Raw genomic sequence first — 26701 nt, 5'->3', positions numbered from 1 at the left:
AGACGCAGAAACAAAATATTAAACAAAGGCTAATTGTTGAATATTAAGTAGTAAAGCAAGCCCGAAAACTAAGTAAGTAAATATATTCAATTTCGAGGATCCACCCCGCATTTCTAGTCCTTGTGCATTGCATCCGTCTGTGTCGCAGGTTCGAATGCAATAGGTAGTCTTCCTCGCTGCCGTGATATTTTTTACAACGCAATCTTCCTCTATATATTTATCCGCACAATCCCTGGCGAATCGCACTGGAGTACCTGCAAAGAAAGGAAACATAGAGGTAAGTTATGTCTATAGAGTAACAGATTCAACTAACTCTTCCCCTATTTTTCTCATAATGTTTACAATAGAGTAGTTTTCACTGACATTTATGTTCGATGTATATGTCTCTAAAAATGACAAGTCCTTAAAACCTTAATCTTTCTTTACTCTGAGGTGATTTAATCGGTCATTATTTACACTCAGGGAAGTTCATTGAAACCTGATTTGACGCTTGCCTTCACCGCTACTTTCATCTCTTTAGTTGTTCTGATCCTTTCTGAGTGCTTTAAATCAGACGACACAGCATTAGCCCACAGTGTGTGACCTTGAGACTAGTGACCTCATTTTGACTCTTCTAAGATATTTTAAAAGTCGTCATGATAGGGTCTTGTTAACTCCCCTTTGGTCCACTTTCGTGACTGCCAAAGATTTGCTGGTTCACTAAAGGTAATTTCATTATGGACTCAGGATTTGTGCATGCGCACTACATGTCTCGTCTAAAGCAGCTGCAATTTATTTGCCTGTCACGTACATTAAACTTCATTTTCACTATTTGGAAGTAAGGAGAGGGCACTTTTAGTAAAAAAAAACAAAAAAAACAAAAAAAAAACACTACTATTACTTGCATGTCATGCCTGTGAAGAGAGACGTCAAAATTTGTTTTTCTTTAGTTTCTGTTTTAGGTATTTCACCGAAAATCCATTTACTTCGAGCAGAAATATGATGAAAGACGTCCAAGAGATTTCATTTGCATCTCAAAATAGCATCTAAATTTCAAATCTCGTTTCATACAAGCTATTGTTTTTTTTTCTTCTTTCCAATAGATTTGTGAGTTATAAGTACTAGTACAGAGCTTTACAAAATTAGTTTTAACACTTATTCTAAAGCAAAATACATAAATCTGTTTTTTTTCTCGAAAATAACCTCGCTCTTTACACGCTGGATTCAGCTTTCAACCGTAAGAGACAAACAAACTGTTATGATTTTTCACATTAATAGTTGATAAAATCACAGTAAGCAACGGAATGCATGTAGATACTCACGTGACTACAAACATTTGTAAAACATTTCGGAGAAATATGACAACAAAAATTCAAAAATGTTTAAATAATAGGGGCTGGGGTGACTGAATATGTATAGCTAGTAGAAGTCAGCTAGAAGGTTAAAACTTAGCCGAGTCCACATGCAATGCAGAGTTCAAGGTCAATCTGTGCCAAGTGGCTTCTCTTCGTGTGCTTTGGTTTCGTTAAAATGGATACAGTCCGGATACTTATTGATCATACCAAATATTTATGTATGTGTGTGTGTATAAGGTGCATGGCTTAGTGGTTAGAGTGTGGCACTCACGATTGCGAGATCGTGGGTTCAATTCCGAGACTGGGCTTCTTGAGCAAAACACTTCATTTCACGTTGCTTTGAACATCTGACATGTGTACAGATAATGTATATCTGATTGAGGAATGAGCTTATGTCTACCCAATCATTTGATCGTTTTGACGAGGAGGTTTTTCCTTCTATCTCAAATGCTGCCGTTAGTTTTGAGACAGTAGTTCTTGATACACCAAACATTTGGTTTTTTTCGTTACGCTAACGCCTGCCATACGAGCACCAACAATTTGACCTTTTGAAAGTCCTATAGATCTGTCATTTTCATGTATTTTAATTAACTTTTTTCTGATGATATCTGAAAACAAACAGCAATTTTAGATAAAACATATTTCACAACACTAATAATAAATAAAAAAACACAAAAAGAAGCAAGATTTTGACGGATTGTTTTATGGATATTTCAAAATTACGATGCTATGATGCTAGGCGTTTCCATTATTTTGTCCAACCCCTGTATGTATCTATTTGTCTATATCAATGTTTGTATGTCTCTCTCTCTCTCTCTCTCGATATATATATACACGCGCGTGTATATATATATATATATATATATGTATGTGTATGTATGTATATGTATGTGTGTCTTCGTATTGTCAATTGTATTTGTTCACTCCCCCCGCATGACAACTGCTGGTAGATGTCATACCTATCGATAATTTAGGATTTCCGTAAAAGTTATGGAGTAACTAAGTTTTTAAAAATATGTTTTGACATCGAGTTGTTCGAATAAATACTTCAGTGTAATACTCCAGTCTGGCCAAAGTTAATGAGTGAAACATGTAAAAGCTAGATGATAACGCGTTCGGAACTGTCATTAATTTATGAATAGATATGGATTTGCTCAAATCAGGTGAGAACTATATATTTGATTTATTTAAAATTACAATTGCTTCACAGAGTACGACAGACTGCTGCACAGAAGTAACACATGAAGTTTATACAGAGAAATATAAATAACAAAAATATAAAAAATAACACGATGAATATGAGCAGTAAAAATCTGTTGGCTTTAACCCAAAATGTTACCGAAAGTGAAAAATAAAAATATTTTTATCAAGATTTATTAAAATGGGAACTTTTGAAATTTTAATATCGCTTTCGATTGATCCCTAAATTTGTACATTTAGTTTTATGCATACAGATATTAACACAAACATCAACACATAGGATCATACAGCCTGGCACAAAAATAGACATGCACATACATAGGGGCACACACAAAAACACACATATATATAAACATGCATTTACAAACAGAATTCCTTTCTCACATACGTAAGTTTATGTTCATACGGGTATGAACATAAATGTATTTCCGCGTGTCTGTTTGAATTTGCATTTCAATAAGCTTATCACGTATATAAAGTCGTACAAATGGTTGAAATCTACCTGGAAATTAACAACAAAAGTAAGAATGAAAAGGTGAGATCAACATTTATGTGTTCGTTTTCCTTTGACAATTTTACTTTCATGGAAATTAGTTTTATGATATTAAATAAGATCGCTTTAAAAATTTTATATTTGTTATCATAACGCTATCACGTATTGAATATTTGTAATGTGTATGTTTGCGTGCATTTCGTTGTGATTATATCAATTGAAATTTTTACGGAAATACCATACCTGTATGAATATAGCATTACACATATATTCGTACACTGATACACAGGTGTACACGTACACACACATGACTTATACATATATACGGATTACACAACAAATAAACGAGTGCATATGTGTGAAATATTCATCTCTATCTGTATATGCATTTGTCTATATCCCTCTTTCTCTCTCACTCCGTCGTTCTTTACAGACGCCCACACATAAATACGAGAGAAAGAAATTGCAATACGGCTGACTCTTTATTCAGAACCACTACGAACGTTTCGAACCAGCATACACTAGTGCCTTCCGGGTGAGAAGTTGTACAGACAGTTGCTGCCATCAGGTAGCCCAATGCTGTGAAAGGGCTTTAAAAATTATACCAAGTATACCACTTGGTGTATACCAAAATAATATATATATGTGTGTGTTTGTGTATGTGTGTGTGCGCGTTTATGCATATATATATAAAGATTAGTTGAGTTAGAGTTTGGAATAACCGTCTAAGGGATAAAAATATCCGTTTTACTATCAGTATAATTACCTATGCTTCAGGACGTTGAGTAAATGACTAAACTTAAAATATAATATTTGGTGGGTTGATTTTTATATAGGGGTAACAAGATGTATAAAGAATAATGTAAAATACAAACTTTACCATAACGAGATACGCCAAAAAATCTAGAAAAAGAGGGAGCGATAGTTCCATAACGTTTAGAAGTAATCGTAAAAGTACTTAAGTTAATTAAGTTAATAGTACTAATTGCCCATCAATTAATTACAATTACTTACTTATTGACATGATGCAGAGACCAAACGCCTATTGCTCGTAATGGGATTGATGGAAGTCCAGTTTTCGTTATAATTGGTCAGTTAAATTTAAAAACAAAGAAGTAAGCTATTAAGGCCGTTGTAGGGTTAGATGTTAGTAAATAAATAATAAAAGTATGGAGAAGCAGTATAGGTTTAAAGTGACCCAAAACCCGCTTAGGACATTGTAAATAAAAACAAACGTGCAAACAAGCACCATGCGTAGGAATGAACAAAATTCGCAGGGTCATTAAAACCTGTAGAGGTCCCTGATTGGACCAATGTGACTTAAGGCGGTTCGGGGAAAAAGTTGGACAAATGCTTTAGAAAATTGGAGAAATTAGTAGACAAAGAACGGAAGTTAATTAGAAGGAAAGGGAAGAGGGAGGGAGATAAAGGTAGAACTACGGTTAAGGGGAGTCTACAGTTAAGAGGAGTTAATGGCTAGAGCAAGGACTTACATTTACAGAATTATAATACAAAGACTAACATATGAACTAACACTACAGTACCCAAGCAGTGGTCTTACTAGACAAACAAACAGTAATTGGCTAGACATACCTAATTACATTCAGCGTAGTGGTCCTTTAAATAACTATGAGTACAAATCCCCAAATTAATTAAAGGATTAACATTTAATTACTTGCTATTACAATTATTGTTGCAGTCGCACGCTTATAGTACAGTTTGCTTAATCATAATCAATAGATATTATTATATTATTATTACTAAAATTGTCGATATATCAACCCTTGCTTGGGTGCATACTACAATTGCACTTCCATCTGCATCAATGATCGTAATTAGCAAGTAACTAAATTGTAATCATTTAATTAATTTATAAAGTCCTAAGCGGTTTTCGGGCCACATAAAAACATATACTACTTCTCCATATTTTTATTATTTATATACTTATTTATTTATTTATATCTACCCCTATAATGGTTTTAATAGACTACTCTTTGTTTTTAAATTCAACAGTCCAATTATATCGAAAGCTGGACTTTGATCAATCGCATTATGAGCAATAGGTGTTTACATATCAGTAAGTAAATAATTGTAATTAACTAATGGGCATTTTATTAAGATAAACTATTAATTAGTATTATAAACATAATCTTAAGAACTATTATGATTACTTGTAAACGTTATGGATGGGATAAAGTCTATTTGTATTAAAAAGTAATAATCGATGTTAGTCTGCTTACATTAAATGTATATATATATATATATATATATATATATATATATATATATATATATATATGCATGTATGTATGTATGTATGTATGTATCGGGGTCGATAAAATACGTACAAGTTGCCTTGAGGCAAAATTTGGAAATCATTATTATTGTTATTATTATTATTATTGGCGTATTGCAATTATTATTATTAGAGGCATATTGTAGATTGGTGGAAAATATTGCGGACGTTCTTAAGTCCAACTAGTTGACCAAAGTTTGTTAAAATCATGATTATTCATATTTAGAAGACAAAGACATATTCACAAGACAAATACGTTAATAAAACATTATTAATTTATAGATAACAATACTACAAGTAATACAAAGAATTATATTATTATTTATAACTTTTTATATTTATCATCTTCATCATCATTACAATTCTAATAATAATTATTATTTTTGAACGAATAGTAATATCTGCAGAAGCTTCATCTTGTATGATTCGAAGCGATAAGTAACTTCTTTTTCATTTTGTTTCTATTTAACATTTTCTTTAATTTCATTATTCCAATAATTATTTTTCCTTTGGCTTCAAGCAAAACAATAGTTTGCGAACAAGGTTATACAAGATAACAGAACGTAATCTCCAGACATAGAGTTCCGTTGAGCATGATGTGTAATATTTCCCTGCTTTCGGATGTATCCTTCAATTGACCTTCACACGATTCCTTTATAAAAGCATCCATTAGAAATTACTGCAATTCACTGTATGACGTACAGCGATCAAGAATTTGAAGTTCATTACCATGTACTATATATGTGTTCTTCTGTACAGGTGTGTGACTATGTTGATGCAAACATAATCTGCTTGTTGACGATTATATACACGAAGAAGAAAGGACAGCAATACGTACATAAATATACGCATTTGATATTTCCTCATGTGTACATATGTATTTGTTTATTTCCCACATGGAGCTAAACATAGAGGGTACAAGCGATGACAGACAAAGGGATTAGGTGGAACACATCGACCCCAGTACGTAAACGGTACTTATTTAATCGAACAGGAAAGGATAAAAGTCAAAGGTTACCTCGGCGGAATTTGAACTCAGAAAATTACGGGTTACGAAATACCGCTAGATATTTTGCTCGGCATGCTAACGATTCTGCCAGCTCACTGCTTTTCCTCATCTATACATATCGATTATACACATACACATATATATATATATATATAAGTACATACATGCTTATATACATATTTACAATTACACATACAAACACACACACAAAGACACACACGGACACACACATATACCGGCATATATCTATCAAATACATAATTATATATGCATTATACGCAGGCACACACACATAAATATGTATATATATATATATATATATATATATATATATATATATATATATATACATATATATATATATATTGAGTTTGTTAGTGTTAACAATACTCGTAAATAAATGGCTGGCATATAATTGTATAATTGTATTTCTGTATTTGTTTAAAATCCTGCTCTTACTTTATGCGTAGTTGTGCACCGACGTCTCATATCGGACCCAGAAGAAGGTTTCTTGACTGATTAATATAAAAAGAAACAAAACACTACGATACGTTCTCGATATAAAGTAACTCACTTTCACACAATCAGTTCTATGATTATAGTTACTGCAATGATGCTTCCTAACGTTGCGCTATTATTCTCAGTATTTTCAGCTTGTATAATAATCTCTGTTGCTGAGAACTGGATGGTTACTTGCTACCACCACGCATAGATTCACAAATCACATCTCTCTCTCTCTGTCTCCCTCTCTCACACTCACTCACACACACACACACACACATCACCCTTGTGTTCAACGTCGAATCCCGCAACTTCCACAACAAACACAGCTCTCATTTCTTTTCCTCCATCTCTGGAATCTAGGATTTCTCACAATCGATCCCAGTACACATTTTTGCTGCCCCGCTTGACATGCAACTCTGCAAACAAAGCATTAACTGCATGAAGCTGTTGTGCGATGGGGCGCTTGGGAATACTTTGCAGTTACCTTTCATTCAGGGCTAGCTGAAAATCTCAACACTTGATACAGGGAAGATAAAAATTCCCCCAAATAATTAGATGCGTAACACTATATCCCGAATATTTCGACTTTACCATTTTATTATTCCGAAGTTGGTATAATAAAGTTCAATATATCTAGTAGTTTACTCTTCCACCATTTCCTAAATTTCTTACATTGAATCCTTATTAGCTTTCATGACAATTGCTATGCGAGATCATAGGGAGCTGGGTTGGAAGAGGCATTAGAGCGTTCGAATAATATCAAGCGATATTTCTTCTTAATCATTGTGTCGCATTCGTGTTCAACCTGGACTGCCGATCAATATATCGAAACTTAGTAGACCATTATTTAGTAACCAATCCGACAAGATCGATATTTAGTAGTAACGTGGGAGACCTGGATTCGATCCTGATTGAGTTAGAAACTTCTCAGCCAGTCAACACAAATTGGATCATAATGTGCATATGGCATTGGGGGAAAAGCATGAGGAAGGCATATATTTGCTCAGCGATTTGGATAATGAAGAGATGGAACACGCATAAGAAAAAGTAGTATCTTAGAAATAAAATTATATATATATATGTGTGTGTGTGAAAAGACATTAAGAAGATACTGCAAGCGTAGAAAAAGATTAAGCAAATTCTATCTGAAAGAACTTGCAGCTTAAATAGTTTCAAATACTTAAGCACATCTTCCAAGAAAACAAGTTTATTCAACCGAATGCAAAATGATTTTATCTTAACATCAGAAAAAAAAAAGTAACTACTTTAAGATGCCGACACTAACAAGAACAGGATTGGCAGAAGGGAATATGATATAAAAACTATTTTGCAGATTAATAAATAGCTAAATGGAGGAAAAGGAATATTATTGTAAGATATATCCAATAAAAATGCCACCGAACTCGTTAGAACTACAACCACTTGCAAATTTCCCTCCATCGAAAGTGTAGCCAGTTTCAGCCTGAAACAATTAAATATCCCAGTTGAAAATTTTGTCATATGAAGCAGACACAGAAACAGTACTTGAGTGATTGTTAAAGAAGTAAAACATTACCGACGACCACCACAATTACAAGCCAAGAAAGTAGCAGGTTGCTACTCGATTGAAGATTAGCTCAGAATTGACGTGTGACTGAAGTTCCACTACTCGTAGAGAAACGTTGTCTTTAAAAGTACTACTTCGCTTACAATATCATCAAACGTACGGCCTCCTATTTCCTTCAGTAATTTATACACCACTCAGAAGGGTTTTTTTCCGGTTTTCAAACACATTCTCAAATAGGTGCGCAGTTCTTCCAAAGAATTCTATTCAATAAGAACCATCGTATAACATAACTTACATTTCGATGAAGAATTTACTTAAGAATGCAAAAATAGTCTGCATTATCCGGTCTGTTAAGTTTGATGTGGATCGGATGATGGTTGCTACTTGGTTTATGAAAAAAAAAAACCATGGTTCAATAGTGGCGTGTTATAGGCATGTTGACAAAAACATATGTTACCTTACTTTTTCAAGATCTACCAATATTCGTCTTGGCCTTGTAACTATACGTAACCTATAGAAGTGGACCATTGGAGTTTTGATATCCATTAAATAAACTACTTTTGAACGGTGTAAAGGAAGGGAATATGAAGCTAGAACAAATACCAGACAGAAAGCAGCGTAGGCAGAGATGCCAGTTCGGTGGGCATTATATTTTGTAGCATTTAGTTTACATGATATTACTTTCTGGTTTCGGAGTGCATTCAGGTCACCGTTATGTTTTTATATATTCACGAACGAGAGCCGTAAATAAGATCGTCTATACCATTCACCCCAAGACATATGACTTTATGCATCTGCTATAAATCGTTGTGCAGCAAACTTAATTATGCAGGCATGTATACCAATATGCGATTTACTATAAAGATTTACTCAAGTAATTGCAGGATATTTAATAAGGAAATTTCTTTATATGATAATATACTTAGCGTGTGAACGTGAGGATTGCATGTGTCATGTACGTAAGTAAAGATAATCTGGGTCATCATAATTATTTCCTCATTTGAATCATTACCTGTTTCTGTTTAGTCAATTCAATTTCGATCAATCGATCAGGCATGTTCTGAATAATAATGTACTCCCACAGACTGATTATGTATTATCGATATCATCCTCGTTTAAAACTTAAATATCTTCACAGCTTTGCTAAGGAAGTTGCTTCAAGGTTGCGTTGCAAGCTGAACCGTTATTCTACCCCATTTGACTTAATACTTTCTAATTAATATCAAACACATAAAATTCTCCATTCCTTACTTTACACCTTAATAAATGGTCGATATTTTATATGGAACAAAAATATCATCGACAAATAAAACAAGCGATACAGGTTTTAGTTCAATATGGTTGGTGTTAGTATTATCATTAGGATTATAATTATCATTGGTTTATGCATCAAAACGAGAATTAATAATGCGTTACACTAACGTTGAAATAATGTTCCTTTTAATTTATTTTCGCAATAAAGCATGGCTTTCCTTCTTTTTTATCTAATTCCAGTTAATGCAATTTATTCTTCACAAATAACAAAATGGTTGTAAATTAATTCTGCACACGTTGCATGCTTTTCCTGCCTAAAAATCTCACTGATATGGCATAACCTTTGCCAAATCTTGTGACCGGAAACTATGCTGAGAAAAAATCGTGTTGATTTCGTTCTCGTTGTGAACACAAACACACTCGCTTGAAATCTGTAGAAAATATTTGCCATTGCCTTTTTCATATCCACCAGTGCTGCTTGTTAAAATGACGCCTGCTTATTCCTTTCTTGCTGCTACTTATACGCCATCATCAGCAGCTGTTAATATTTGTTTTTATTTAACAATAAATTCCCTTCCTAAGGCGGTGAGCTAGCAGTAACTTTAGCACGCCAGGTGAAACATTTAGCGGTATTTCGTCTGTCTTTAGGTTCTGAGTTCAAATTCAGCTCAGGTTAACTTTGCCTTTCATCCTACCGGAGTCGATAAGTTATGTACCAATTGCGTACTGGGGTTGATCGAATCGACAGGACCCCCACATCCCCAAGAATTTCGGGCCTTGTGCCTAGAGTAGAAAAGAGTATTTGTCTTTATTTCAGAAAAACATTAAAACCTTATTTTACCCCGTTATTATACCTTGTTATTATACCCTGTTCTTTTACCGGATTATTTTACCCGTAAACGTATTACTTTTTTTACTGATACATCCCATGTTGAGTAGGAAAGTGAGTAACAGAACACACTTATACTTCTCTTTTTTGACATTTTGTTCTGAGAATGTCCATTGGTCGCCTAAAATTAAACACAAATGCATCCTAGTTCAGCAAGTAAGTTATAATGTTATGTTCATATGCATGAAACTTATGGAATACGTAAACCAAAATATTTTCAATTACGATGGTAATTCGAAATCCTACTGTCTCGGTTCACCGACAATGGGTTATTTCTATACTGCACACTCCATTAAGCCGTCATACGGGTTGCTTTAATTGTTTTCTAACTTTCATACAGAAGTCAAAATCGAAAATTTACGCCCTTCATATATTCGGTCGTTATCTTAAGGAAATATCTAACAGAAAATTGCTGTGCTAATATGGTAATATTTCTTTCAAATTTTGGCACAAGGCAAGCAATTTCGGGGGAATGCATAAGTCGGTTACAACTACCATAGTGCACAAATAGAACCTATTTACCGACACCAAATAGATGAGGCAATAGTCAATCTCCCTCGGCATTTGAAATCGGAAGGTAAAGACGGACGAAATGGTGTTAAGCATTTTATTCGGAGTGCTAACATTTCAACCAGCTTACCACCTTTATTAGCTTGTTAGTCTTAGGATGCATACAGTATTGGTTTGAAAGGTTTACACAAGGCTAGCCAGCAATCACGAGGTGGATGGGTTAAGAAGATTGTTCAACTGTTACTTATTTCACCGGCCACAGAGAGGACTTCAACAGAATGTGTCAGCAGAGAGGTATCCATTAGACATGACATCGAGGCGGCCCTACTTTGTTTAAAGTGTAAGAAATAAAGAGCCCAAAATTCTCTATGAGGGGAGTGGGCTTCCACTCAGACTCCTTCTGCTGTTCACCTATCCACAGCTCCGGACAAACGAAACCTTACAACGTTAACTAAATATCACGACAGAGAATAATCTAGTATTGAGTTGGAATGTTACAGTTGCATTTCTAAGAGCTATTGACAACGTTAAATGGCTTCAAAAGGTTTCATTCTCCTGTAAATACACCCATGCATTCACACACATAATTATACATGAAAGAAGTTAGTACAATTTTTAGAAACTACATTTCTAATTTATAACAAACAATGTTTTACTCGTATCAAATAGTTTACTACTTTGTATCAAAAAGAACTAGCTATTTTCCATCAAAGAATTTACAACTTTATATCAAAGACGTTGCAAATGTAATACTAACGGAAAGCTAGGCATTAGCAAATAATGTTTAAAGAGTGCACATTTGACTTTCTTAACTTTAGGTCGATCAAAGATGTAAGTGGCGTGAAAGCGCTTTGTATGTAAACATGTTCATACATATTCACTTAGAAATGCTGTATAAAGTAAATGACTCGTATATAAAAGCATTGCTGCACAAATATGCCACTCTGATGTTGAGTTGCAATTTCAAGGCTACCATAAATTATTCCTCGTGCATTCATTAAACGGATGATACATAATAATTGTACTATGCATTTAGCTTTAGGTCGACGGAGATTATGTAGATGTATGTTTAAAGGTATTCCAGCCACGAACATTCGGCTTATTGCAGATGGATACCTGGTTCTTGGCAAAACGTTAAATGCATGTTATTCAGGACTCAATACTTTCGATAAATATAGAGTTAATATTGCTCACTAATTACCAATGGTTGGCGTTGGCCTGCGAAGATTGTACTTACAAAGAAAATCAGTTGTTGGATAGATATCATAAAATAGTTTTCTGGATATGTCATACAGAACTGAATTAAGGCTGACTGCAGACAAGTTGTATAACCCAAACAGCGCGTGTAAAAAACCCTGAAATAACAAAAGCTAACCCTCTCTGTAAGAGTTCAATATATAATGTGGTTTAAGAGTAGGACTGAATACGCACTAGAACAGCACTATCAGAGGGAATCGTTAGAAGGCAAATGCCAAACTTCATTTGTATATTTAACTCTCCAAAGAAAAAAAACAGTAATAATTTTCAGAGTTCGGTATGGATGTCCACCATCGTTGACACACGGAGAGAGAAAAGTCGTGGATTATATCATTTATTGGAAAATATATTACATTTCTTAAGACCGTGGGTAAATTCGAGTCAGATGTCACTGGTAAACAATTTGAGGGGCAATCGTTGCAGCTATTTGCCACAGAATATAGAATAAATGATATATATTTAGGCAATGTAAATAATATTTCACTAAAAATATTAAACTCTACAACTCGGAGAATCATTTGCATTGCTGTATTGGTACCACAATTTTATTACGAAAATATATATATACATATATATATATATATATATATATATATACAAAAATAAGAGGGATGATCAGCGAAAGTGGACTCCTATATGCTAGAAATAGATGCCGAATCATCTAACCACGAATTGATTAATATCCATTTCTACACTCATAAATAAATTTTTATACAATAATGTTTCTCAAACCGGTAAATTAGCTGCAAAAATGTATTAACTGCAGAATTATTTCCGGACTTAGCGCGCCAGATTGAAGACATTTAAAAGGATACACTGAATGTAATTTGTAGAACTCTACACGTGCTCCCTTTCGGTTAGAAGTCCTGTGTCTAGTTCTGGAAATTACATCGCAAATCGACAGACTACGCTGACGATCCTGCAGATATTTACTTATGTAACAGGTGAAACCATGGTGCGTAGGTTAATCGTTTTTATTTAGTATTTTTTTTCATTTGTCTTGCCCTTTTACAGTCTGTTATGTCACCGAATTTTTACTGAGAACATATATTTTTTTCGTGGCTAGATGATTCGGCATCTATTTCTAGCATATAGGAGTCCACTTTTGATGGTCATCCCTCTTATTTTTGTATGTAATATAATTTTAATCTTCGGATTTTTTTAATATGCTAGACCACTGGTTCAAATTGATTAATATCCATTTATACCCTCATAAATAAATTTTTACATATATATATATATATATATATATATATATATATATATATATATATATATATATATATATATATATAGTTAAATATGAAATGCTTTCGATGTCTCTTCCTATAATGTTGAAAGTATCTCAATGGTCGGAAATATATGAAATATAAATTAAATTCATTTGTAAGGAGGAACACGATGTATGTGTGTGAGTTTAATGTATATGTATGAAACTGAATTAGATTTAATGAAATTCTTTTATCAACTGATTTAATAATTACAATGGGATATGTAACGTCGGTTTCACTCAACACACCACAAGAAATGCAATATAAGTTGCTCTGGTGAGTCGCCTGGCTTAGTGGTTAGGATGTTGGACTCATGATCTTAAGATTGTGGTTTCGATTCCTGGACCGGGTGATGCGTTGTATTCTTTAGCAAAACACTTCATTTAATGTTGCTCGAATCCACTCAGCTGGCAAAAATGAGTAACCCTGGAACGCATTGGCGTCCCGTCCAGGTGTGGAATTTATACGCCACTGAAACTGGAAAACGGGCCCTTATGAACCTGGCATGGCTCGAGAAGTAAACATTTCTTTCAAGGCGACGAGCTGGCAGAAACGTTAGCACGCCGGGCAAAATGGTTAGCGGTATTTCGTCTGTCTTTATGTTCTGACTTCAAATTCTGCCGAGGTCGACTTTGCCTTTCATCCTTTCGGGGTCTATAAATTAAGCACTAATTGCGTACTGGGATCGATGTACCCTCCCCCAAAATATTGGATCTTGTGTCTAGAATAGAAAAGATATATTTTCTTTATTATAGTTTCTTTTTCTATTTCATTCTGAAGTATTCCATTGAACTAAGATAGATCTATTTGAGTGTTGGAGAGAATAACTTACAGCGTTTCTTCGTCTCGTTAGCTTCTAGTTTCAAATCTTTCCGAGGTCAATTTATTCCTTTTAGACTTTAAGTAATATGCCACTGTCGATGGAAACAACTGAGCAGCTGCTATGAAAACTGCTTCTTTAGCGCATAAGCCAAACCCAAGAACAGAAATGTCTATCGTCGTTACATTCTGTGTTTAATGTGTTCCAAAGTTGTTTTATCTTTTTGAAAATTAAAATCAATCAAATAAGTGAAATCTTTTGAAAGCGGTGTTCTAGCATGGCCGCAGTCAAATGACTGAAACAAACAAAGGAATGAAAGAACAAAAGAAAGAATTTCAATAAGAAATAACATTGAACTTGATATAAATTATTGCAGTCAAAATATTCCTTGGCAGAACCGTTACGGCGCCGGGCAGAATGCTTAGCGGCATTTCATCGGAGTGTGCATACTGAGTTCAAATTCTGCCGCGGTAAACTCCGTCTTTCATCAATTCGGAGTCTGTAAACTAAGTACAAGTTGAATACTTAGGTCGATATAATCGCCTTACTCCCTCCTACGAAATTGCTGACCTTGTGCTTGCATTACTAAAACCAATGTTTAGGGAGGGGAGCAGGAGGAGGAGTGAGAGGCGGGGTGGAATGTATATTTTATTATTTTTTTTTTAATTAAGTTTTTTTCCTCCGTTACTTAGCTCGTCTGTAACGCTTTCACATGAGTAGCTGAACGAAAGTCGAAGAGGAATAGTGAAAGAGAGAGAGAGTGCTGTCTATTAAGTCTATAAAATTGTGCATAAAGTATATAAAGAATATATGTAAAGTACATGAAATAACCATCGTATTCCAATTTCTTTCGACTTTCAATGATTAGCAGATGAGCAACTATTTTTAAATATAGATACAATACAGGTTACGCTTCCAGGATTTTTCGATAAATTTTTCTGAAATAACCTAATGATTCCTGCTAGGCGTTATTATTATCTTACGTGTTCAACAGGTGAAAAGACTAGATGTTAACAAGAAGTGAAATTTCAGATTAACTTGATATGTGATTGGTCAGCTGTAGCGGGTTTGTATGATGCTAGTTTCGAACGTACACCATCCTGATGTAAATAATGAAACGCAGAAAAAAAAAAGACGAAAACAAAAATTCATCCTACGCGTCACGTGATTACAAACCGCCACGAGTACTTACTATGTTAATTATTATCGGAGGACTTCGGCTTACAATATCTACTGTACAGGTAAATCATTTTTTTTTTTCCAAATATATTTTAGTTGTGGTGATGTTTCTATAATAACCGGAAATATTGAATTTGTAATATCTTACATTTTAACTTGTTTGAATTCCTAATGTCTTTTCAGGATATTGAAATTTGAAAGTATTAGAAAATATTCGTTCATATATTTATTTTAGTATTCTGGGCGTGTTGAATACTTCGTACTACAATTCATAACGTTTTTCTAATTTAAGCACAAAACCAGAAACTATTTGGCTGAAAGTTCAGACAACATGTTAACATTAGCTCATGGCACGTGTTACATTTTATCGACAAAATAATTATGAAAGGCGAATTTTTACCTTGGTGGAATTTGAACTCAGAATATAAAGAGTGGAAACTAATGACATACGTCTTCCGACTTAACGAACATTCTTTACCTTATTGCTTTAATAGTTATAGATAAAGGAAACAAATCTCTTATATGGTATTTCTAGCATGATGGATTCTTTCTATCGTGTGTTTGTATTGGAAATAAATGCCACACAGCAAATTCACTAAAATAGTTTTTAAATCGAATATTTTTTTCTCGCGATATTTCATCCTGCAGCAAGCATCAGCGTTACACACACTAGAGTTGGGGGCTTCTATAAAATAAACATTTACTGCTCGGAGTCCTTTGTTCCTAGAGCATAACAGAGCAGGTGATTGTAATATGTTCCTTTACTTTTTCAGTCATTAGACTGCAGCCATGTTTGGACACCTCCTTCAAAATTTCTATTCGTACGAATCACCCTCATGACCTGAACACACATGCAGAGCACAGGTGAACATGATCGGCTCTCTGCATGATGACGCCTCTTGGACCACCAACTAGGAATCAGCCCAGTATCATGACACGAAGAAGAGTATATTATTTTTAAAAAAATTATAATTTATCGTTGAATGATATCAGAACGCATTTTTTGATATGATCTTCCGTAAAAGTTGCTCTACCAACTGACTAAATGGCACTGTACCGTTTTCTTCAGCAAGTAGAGGGTTTATCAGTAGCTTACTTCATTTACATAGTAAGTTACCGTGAAGGTAAGAGCTTGAGATATATATATATATATATATATATATATATATATATATATATATATATATATACTTGTACTGATTTTCCTATTTTTCTCGAATTATTCCTTGAATACGAGTCCTACCTTTTTAAAATATCACTGGAGAAATTATCTGACATTCAAATATTTTCAATACTTTTCCCTGTAATGTCCAAAGTATTCTCTCAAGAGTCGGAAGTATTTCAATTAATAATTTCATTTATAAAGCACAATGGAATATACTCTATATCAGTCATTGGACTGCAGCCCATTCTGGGACAACACTTTAAAAAATTCCCATCGTCTGAATCGACGCAAGGACCTACACCATTCAATGTCTTAGTTTAGTACTTTAGTTGATTATATAAGGTGACGTTTTTAGTATGCATGATTGTAGAGCCTTTTATTTGCGTATAATTTGTTTTAGCTCCGATATGTCTCAGCACTAAGGTGCTATTATAAATTTCGGATTAGCGTGGTCCATTGAGTAGCTACCGATATGCACGTATCTCTATTCACGTACTCCCCGCTTTTTTATATTTTCGATGAAAGCTTCTGTCTAGTATGTAACTGCTTGATTTGTCTCTATTCGTCATCACAGCGATTCTCACGTCCGGCCCTACTAGTTCTTCTTGTTTATTTTCACGGTTTCGTTTTCCTGTCATGTTTTCTGTTCGCCACGATATTCCTCGGCACTACAAATTTAATTTGTTTCCGCGGGAAGAGTCACTCTAACAATGCGTCCTGCCCTAACACTTCGAAACGTTTAGTTTTAGAATGGTTGCAGCTGATGAAGGAAATGTTCTATGTGGCGTGTGTGTTTTCTGTACTCTGTTTATTAATTTGTCCGCGTTTTCTTGCGACGTCCTGTACCCAGACATGCATCGATATATACAATTAGATGTAGGTATGTACGTATATATGCATATACTCAGATATATATATTTATGTATAAATTGTCTTAAGGCTAACGTTGGTTTCATTTTAAAATATCTTAACAATCTCTCCATGTGATTGGCTAAATGATTGTCTAAACATGAAAGCAATTTTAACATTAATGCATCAGTATTCATCAACCAATGCAGTGTTGTGCAATCATTCTCATTGTTCGCCATTTGCACATAAATATACACATGTGTGTGCGCGCATGGTCATTGCATTGTTTGTATCAATTACTAAATCAGAATATTTCAGTATATTTTTCAAACCGGTGCTTATATCTCTCGGTTTCTTACCTGAATCTACCGTCAATTACATTGTATCTTAATCAAGGAAACAACGAAAATCCCTCGTTATTTTCCTTAATTCACACTCAATATGCAGGAGTAAAGTCTTCAAAGTTTTTCTCTTACGTTTTGATTATCGTCAATACAGTTCGTATAATCTTGCACATCCTAAATTGTAGGGACTATAATGGTTGGAACACCGTTAGCTTAGAAGTGACAATAGACTAATCAATACTAATAGGAAATAATGGTTTACTTACCACTGATTTCTGTCTCCCTTATTATAGAGCAGAAATGTGAATTACTGCTTTTAGGACATGGTTTTGGAGGCGGAGGTGACTGCTCACATTCTCCATAATATTTGTCTCTCCGTGAATCGCAACTCGAACACGAGATCATTGCGTGAACAACTGGAAAAGATTGTAAAGAAAATTATTAGTATTAAAGTACACATTTAAGGACATTGAAATAAAATCGCATTTAATGAAATAACTTGAGGATGCATCACCCTTTTATAGCTTACATAGATTTAGAAGAAGTATCTTAATGCAATTACGATCCATACGATAGTTCGGAATATATTATACGAGGCTTCGAGCAGGCAGAATATTCAGAGGTCTGCAAAATAATTTGCAGTGCGTTTCGGTTTAGTTTCTGGATTTACCGAAATATTTGCATTGAATCATTTGTGGCCGATATGATAAAATAGCAATGAAGCATTATGTTAACGGCAAACTGTTTATATTCAAAATAGGACTTTTGCTGAGAGCAGAGATCATTTATACATAATCAAAGCTTTGACTGCGAATAGTAATTAGAAAATGTTACGATATTTGTTCCGCCTCACACACACAGTCACACTCAGACTTTCAGTTTCGTCTACCAAATCCACATAATGTTCTGATTGGTCTAAGGCTACAGAAGCCACTTGACTAAGGTGCTGCACAGTAGGACTGAACCCGGAACTATGAGGTTGGGAAGCAAGCTACGTATAATATTGATGGGATTTTTGCTTAGCGTAGAGACCATTTATTCATAATCAAAGCATTGAGTTCAAAGAATAGTTAGAAAATATCTTAGGTTATTTATTCTACCTCACAACGTTGAGTTGAAATCCTGTCAAAGCAAACAGATTTTGTCTTGAGTAATATTTCCTACGAGGAAATTGTGTTCCATGAAATGGACTAACGTATTCTTACAAAATCGTAGCGTATTCGTACAAAATTGCTGTCTTTGTACCTACATTTCAAACCAATATCAATATTATAGGCAGCTTGCTTCCCAACCTCATAGTTCCGGGTTCAGTCCCACTGGGCGGCACCTTAGTAAAGTGTCTTCTATAGCCTTAGGCCAACCAAAACATTTAGTGGATTTGGTAGACGAACACTGAATGTGTGTGTGTGACTGTACCCCTCATCACCACTTGACAACCAGTGTTGTGTTTACGTCCCCATTACCTAGCGGTTCGGCATGAGGAGGAGCATAATAGTTATTCCTACGTATATGCTGAGGTGGAAATTATTACATCCCTAAACATTTCCATTCAGACAGCTATCGTTCAAAAAATGTTATTTCAAATATATATATATATATTTTTTTTTTACTTTTCAGAAACAGTATGTAATTGAACGTAATGTGTTGTACCTAAACATAATCTAATGAAAACGTTCATATCATCCATCAGGTTGATTTGCATTTTAAATTTGTTCTGCTTTATCTATTTACCTCCTCATACTAGGATGGTTTTAATTGCATGGATAGATGAATGGGTACTTGATAACTTGTTGCAAAACACTCGTACAAGAAAGCTATCTCAAGCCAATAATTCTATTCAAGTAAGAAATTTAATACTTGTCTTAACTGTTGTCGTTATTGTAGTCTTTAGTAGAACAACATGGAACATCGTCTTTATTTTGCAGTGAAGTATTAGTTTATCTCAAATCTGTTTTCAGGCATGTCATTTATTACTCATTACAATCTCGTATTCGCTAAACCCACTCGTCGTTGGAACATGCATCTGGGAATGCTCATGTTTCCCTTGTATTTGCTATTAACCTTAAGGAAATTACATTAACCCTCCTTCGTGGCGAAAAGATATGGCAGAATAAATATGCGGCTTTGCTGACGCCTTATCTCAAAATTAGAAGTATTTTCCCTGGTATACAAAACGAAATAATCATGCTGAAAAGAGACACACAGACAATAAGAAATACAATTTCATGTTTGCTGTTCTACAAGTATTTCTTCTAAACATCTCGCGGCTTGAACCGAGAATATTCAATAATAGTTACTTCGGACATGGGTACTGTTCTATCGAGCAAGAAATAAGCACTAAATAAAATGCCGAAAGCGCGATAGATTTACATTTTGTGTTTCTCTTAATTTTCGGCTTTCAGTTTTCTTTTTAGCTCCGCTGATCCCACGAAGATTCTGACGAGAAGACTCCCACATTGCATCCTGTAGATGCGCTTGAAATTAAAGATTTTCATAGAAAGTTGAAGTGAAATCATAAAATCAATGAATAAAGACTTAAGTCGAAGCATTTCTAGTTATTCTACTTTACTGATTCGCTCAGTTAATGTCTAGTCGAAGACGTATGTTAAGTAGGTCATAATGATATCAAAGCTTGCCGTCTGTTTACTAGCTCAAAACCTAGAGATATCCTTGTTTCTGGTTTCCACAAGATCAACTAAACCGAGAAATAAGCATGCGCTTAGAGTCAGATATATTTAAACTCTCATCTGTTAAGTGTAGCTCTGAACGAAAGAGAAATATCTCGTAAACGGAACGCCATAATGAACATTTTGTGTAATCTCCTACTGTTTATAGTATACTACGTAGATGCGAGAAAAAGTGCTGTCAATTGCTGAGAGGAAAACTACTGCCCTCTGAATTGCTGATAGAAAAAAAACAAAGGATTACTCAATAATAATAAGAAAAAATAACACTCTTAACAAAAGCAGACAGAAGGGCTAATAATATTAGCTACTCACTCACTCACTTCTTGGTAATTATTGTCGGAGGTCGTGTATTCGGTATCTGAGGTGGACGGGTTTCGACTCTCTGTAGCCACCTGCAGGCAAATGTTTTCACACTTCTAAGGGTGAAATACCTAATCAATGCTCTTTTACTGCTTTCAAAATTCCATTTCTCTATCACACACACAGACCTTGTGAAATCTGGATGATGACATAGTTTTTTTCTTGAAGGGAGGTCACACAATATGCTAGAAATAAGAACTACATACGTGTATTTTATATGTATAATGAGCGCGGTAATATTTTTACTTGGAAAAATAGTTTCAAATTTTGGCATAAGGCCCGCAAGATCGGGCTATTCGACCAGGCAATATTTGAACTCATAACGTAAAAACGGGCAAAATGCCGCTAAGCATTTTGGCCAGTGCAACAATTCTGCCAGGTCTCCGCCTTTCATACACTAAATATTAAATAATGAAAGGAGACATTAATGTAGTTCGGGATGCAGCATCCCAAAGGAAACGAATGTATGGTTATAGATGCAGTGCAACTTTTGAAAGTTTTAGATGCTAATGAATGAGATAGGTTACAGAACTACAACGCCGACCAGAACGGAATTACGAAGCTTTGAAGATTCGAAAAGCTGATAATTTCAAATACACATATATTGTACTTATTTAAACATTGTCAAGAAGTGAGAGAGTACACGATTCAACACTATTTTAGACATGAACAAAGACAAATTTAATTTGTAGTGCAAACTTGAAGCTAATTCTGTTTTATCACACGATTAATAAAAGAACAAAAAATATATACAGAATGCTGATAATTAGATAAAAATGGGAAGTTTCTTCACAAAGCTATCCAGGAAGATTGTAGAGATACTTTTTACTTGCTTCTTTCTTATTTATTTTTTGTTTGGCCTTTATTTGGAATTATTTTCGTGCGTGATTAAATATGCGTGTGATGAAAACTGACAAACTTGTCAAAGGCTACTCCCCCGAGGAAATTCGAAGCTTTATTCCAATGGTTTGGCCATCTCTCATTTGATTTGTGTTAGAAAATTACCTATGAGAATTGAATATACATAGGTGATATAAGTGGAGAAATCGGTGAACATTTTAGAAGTTTGGCAAAGTAAGACTAGGACCGTTGGGTTCTGTTCAAATAAACATAAGTTGACGTGCGAAGACCAATGTTAACCTACTAAAATTTACATTATGATAGGTAGCATAAATAACAGAAAAAAACTTGTGAATAAAATGAGAAAAAACAAAGGGTTAGTGAATAATTTTCCAACGTTAGACAAAAATGAGATTCAAGGATATGAGTACTGAACGAGTTGATAGATAAGATTAACGTGGTACGTTGTAGTTGTACAACCGTCCATTCTAAAGGCTACCAATTGTGTTCATAAGTGGCATAGCTGCTCTTCTACATTTATCAGTTACTCAATTTAACATTACCAATATTACACAGTTTAGGGGGCAATGTTAAGGGGAGCAAAGTGGTGAACTGGCAGAATCGTTATCAACTCGATGGGGAAATACTTAGTGGGTTTTTTTTATCAATCTCAATGCTTTGAGCTCAAATCCCATCGGTTCGAGGTTGGTGACTAGTAGTTGTAGATCCTTGGGTTGATGTAACCGGCTTAATCCACTTCCTTCAAAATCGCTGTCCATTTTGCCAAACGTTAACACCAATATTGCTAAATTGTCAAGGCAGGCACTGATTGGAAGCAACAAAGCAGAGTGAAAAACGTATTATGTTTATGCACATACGTAATAGTCATATAAATGCGTATACTATATATACATTTGCGTCTGTGTGTATATACAAACACGGTTGCGTGTGTATGTGTATATTACACTAATATATTACAATCTAATATATATATATATATATATATATATATATATATATATATATTCTAAAGTGATGAAAGTGGCGCCAAAATCCTATTAGGTTTATGACTGTACATGATAGAACATACGTCTAGAATTCGTCGAGATATTAATTGGTTTGTCATTGGACATAATAATATCGTTTTATTTTTATGTTCCTGGGTTAATGTTTTAACAATAAATTCTCTTCATGATAACTCCACTCATCCCACATCAATTCTAATCACTTTCTGTTCATATGTGCGTGTAAGAGTACATAGATGTGTGTGTGCATAATGTGAGTTTTATATAATATATATTTCCTTACTTTGATATAAATATATATAGTACGCGAATTAGTGTATGGAACAAAACATATTGAAAAAATATAGTAGCAGTATGCACGATAGCATGCACACTTGTCTCCAAAAGAATACACACATATATACATCAAGCGCTATATATTTAAATACTTTTTTCTTAATTATATTTTTTATCATTTTAAATATTCATTCACGAACGAAGCTCTTTTATTTCCAAGCTGAAGTGCATTTATGTTTGAAGATAAATTTTATTGTTTTTCTTAGTTGTTTCTTCTGTAATAATAGTCATAATTGGTCTTGTTGACGTTATACAAATTCTTTTTGCCCTAAATCATTGTGGTAATATACATGTCATGTTCTTAAGTATACCACGCTTATATTATCCAGTGGATGACTTAACATTTCATCCTTTGACGCGTAATTAATTTGTGTGCTCATTCTCTTACTCGTTTCGATCCTCTACAAAAATTTGCAATTGATAATTTCTGGTTCTGGACTACGTTTTCTGTATCTTTTGTAGGTGCGGATTTTTTATTCTCTACTAGAAGTGTCTGATACATTGCTCTAGAGAGGTATATTTCAAACAAGAAAACTATACAAAATCTTTTCACGCTTGAAAGTAGTTAGATAAAAACAACTTCCTACAGTAAATAGTAGTACGATTTTGTGCCGACTTATCTACTTTTAGCGCTAAGTGTTAGAGGATTCGATTTCAACATTTCGAAGTGTTTTGTAGCTGATTGGGCAACCAGATGCTGTTCCTTTGTTATTGTTTCTGCGGTCGAGCTTATATTTCATGTAAATATACTTATAATTTAATATATGATGGCTTGAACCTAGACAAAAACAGTTTGTCAAGTAGGAGACGAGGTGATACGGATGACATTCATTTTAAGAGAAATGGGATTGAAATATATTTCTTATATATGTATAAGTATGAATAGGCGAAACGTATTAATTTTTAGCGTGGAATTTATAACTGAAATATAATTTCAGAGTTGTTAGTTTAAATTAGGCATTAAGTTGTGCCTAAATTGCTTATAGCTGTTTCTTGAATAGCTGTGAATATGGTGTATATCTCATTGAACAGATATTACCGCATAAAGCCCACTGTTTCATCTTTAGAGAGGAAGAATTAAGGAATATCCTCAGATAATATGCTACAAAGCGATACTACATATTTTGCTTGTTTATACGTCTGTTCTAATATGCATCTAACTGCAGAACAATGAACCATTTTTAGTTATTCATTACTAGGCAGAGGCAAAATCACATTTGTTTTAGTCGCCGTTGAAGTCGGAGTTTTACTGGTAAACTAGTCTACGCACTTTATATAGATTTTACATTGTCTGCAATTTTATCTGTACTCTGTCTGGGTGTGTGCCTCCAAATCTCTCATATACACACTGGCATAAGTGTGTTGTTAAGAAACTTCCTCTGCAATTAAAACGTTTCGGATTCGGTCACACTGCACTCAATCGTCGGCAGGTAGAGGGTACTATAGTCTGAGGGGCGATCAATGCCTTGCAAGAGGATTTGGTTGAAAACGCGAAACCCGTCTTGCAAGTGTGTATATTTGTGCGTGTCTATTCTTGTTTGCCCCCCTCCATTTCCACCACTTAATATTCGGTGTTTATTTACATCCACGTAAACTAGTTTAGGTGAGTTCTACAGTAATTTCTAAAGAAAAGCAGGTGTGTTTTACGTACACACCTGATGAATATGTATACCGGATGGCTACAAGACACTAGCAATGCTACGCAAAATGCACCCTATATGTTTTTCAGACAGTTGTAATAATCTCTACGATCTTTCTTTTTTATTAGCATGTATATATATATGTTTATATATGTATATAAATGGGTAGACGTACGATATTAGATATGATATATGAAGATAGCTATAGATGTAGGAATAGAAATTTTAGTAACTTCAAGAGAACAAATATATTTTTCTAGGAACGTAAAACTCGAACCAGGTCATATATAGTTAAGTGTGCAAATGCTATCATTAGAAGAGTCATATATTGTCTGGACAGCATCCGCTTCTTTGCACCCAAAGCGTTGTACAATTATTTACACGATATTTAAAGATATTTCTAGTTCGATTTTACCCGGATTCAAAAAAGATACACACACACACACACACACACACAAACACACATACACACCACATTCAGAGTGAAAGATAGCGAGATGCTTTCTCATGAAGCTGAATTTATTTTTCTGTCGTCAGTCTGGTGCCTTTTGCAATGTGATGGAAAAAGAGAAACATAATTTTCAACTAAAATAATTGTAATACGTGTGCAGACAATTTTTATGAAAAAAAAAAAACAAAAAAAAAACACTTGCCTACCCTCTTAGATATTCTTTGCGTGTATGCATGTGTAAGGTTGTGTTTGCCTATATGTATGTTCACACATGTGTGTGTTTATGAATTCAAATGTATGTGTATATTTTTACATAGAAAGACACATAAGACAGTTAAATATTTCGTAAATATTCGTTTACGTCAGTTGTTTCAAAAAAAATTTAGTTGAAATAAATGATCCATTAGATAAGTCATGCAAGACTCTGTCTCTAACTCTTTCTTTCTTTTTTTTTATTATCTTGCTCACTTCCTTCATTTCTTCGTCAATAAACACGAGAAAATTATACGCGAGTGCGTGTGTATGAGCGAATGCACATGCTGGTTTGTGATTCATATGAAATGCACTGCACTGCATGAACATGATGATTGTTATTGAATTATCATAAATGAAAGCCCAAGCATCACGTATTGTGGATCATTAAACAAAGTGCTGTTGAATTGAGATTCTAACAGCAACGCCATAACTCTAAAAATGTGACATCACTCGTGTAATCCTGCCAATCACATGTATAACCTTTAACACACTCTGACGTGGTGGTGATAAATCCATTAATATTTTGTTTTTTTCGATTCTTTTACACGTAATTCAAAACGTAACTTTTATTAACAAATTGAAAACCAAATCTCCATCTCTCTTTACAATGGTGGTGGTGATGATGAACAAATGTTAATAATAATATTAACATAATACTGATAATAACGAGGATGAAGATAATAATAGTAATTGTGCTGAAATTAATTAACAAGCAGCAGCAGATAAAATCGTAGAAGAGGGAGAAAAAAAGGACGTCTGACAAAGAGCTTCAGGAATATGCATAACTACACACTCAGCATCCGAAACATTCCCAATTAAAAAGGAAATATTGACTGGAAGTGATATGGGAGGTATTTTGAATATTATTCATAAAGTGAGCTCAAATATTTCAGTTCAGTTTTAGTGAGGGTTTGAGATTAAAAAAGAGAAAAGGGTGTGACACTATAATTCTTTGAAAGATTAGGGAATAAATTAACACGGCAAAGAGAGAAAATGATTTTAGAATGACAATATTGTGTGTCACGTGCTTCGAGAATCTAAATCATTTGACCAAAAATTGATAAAAATAACTGCCCCTAATGAACTAGCGCATGTTCATTCATTTTTCATGTTTCATATTAGCGTTCGGTGAAGTGATGCCGTGATGCCTATCAATTATTTTATTCGAGAATTTGTTTCGGTTGTAG

The 26701-nt window shown here is 34.2% G+C and overlaps 1 protein-coding gene across 1 annotated transcript in view; it reads right to left on the bottom strand.

Annotated features, from left to right (window-relative positions):
- Positions 1–6: 6 nt before the first annotated feature.
- Positions 7–26701, bottom strand: part of LOC106875693 (uncharacterized) — a 237481-nt gene continuing 210786 nt past the window's right edge. The window contains exons 2-3 of the mRNA XM_052976736.1: positions 18187–18336; positions 7–254 (exon numbers count right to left, since the gene is read on the bottom strand). Coding sequence (XP_052832696.1) covers positions 19–254; positions 18187–18336 — 386 coding nt within the window. The 3' untranslated portion in view covers positions 7–18. The remainder of the gene's footprint in view (positions 255–18186; positions 18337–26701) is intronic.

This window comes from Octopus bimaculoides, chromosome 25 (assembly GCF_001194135.2).
Source record: "Octopus bimaculoides isolate UCB-OBI-ISO-001 chromosome 25, ASM119413v2, whole genome shotgun sequence".
NCBI classification, from domain to species: Eukaryota; Metazoa; Mollusca; class Cephalopoda; order Octopoda; family Octopodidae; genus Octopus; species Octopus bimaculoides.
Note: the sequence above shows the minus strand (reverse complement) of the source record. Positions and strands in the feature narration are given on the sequence as shown.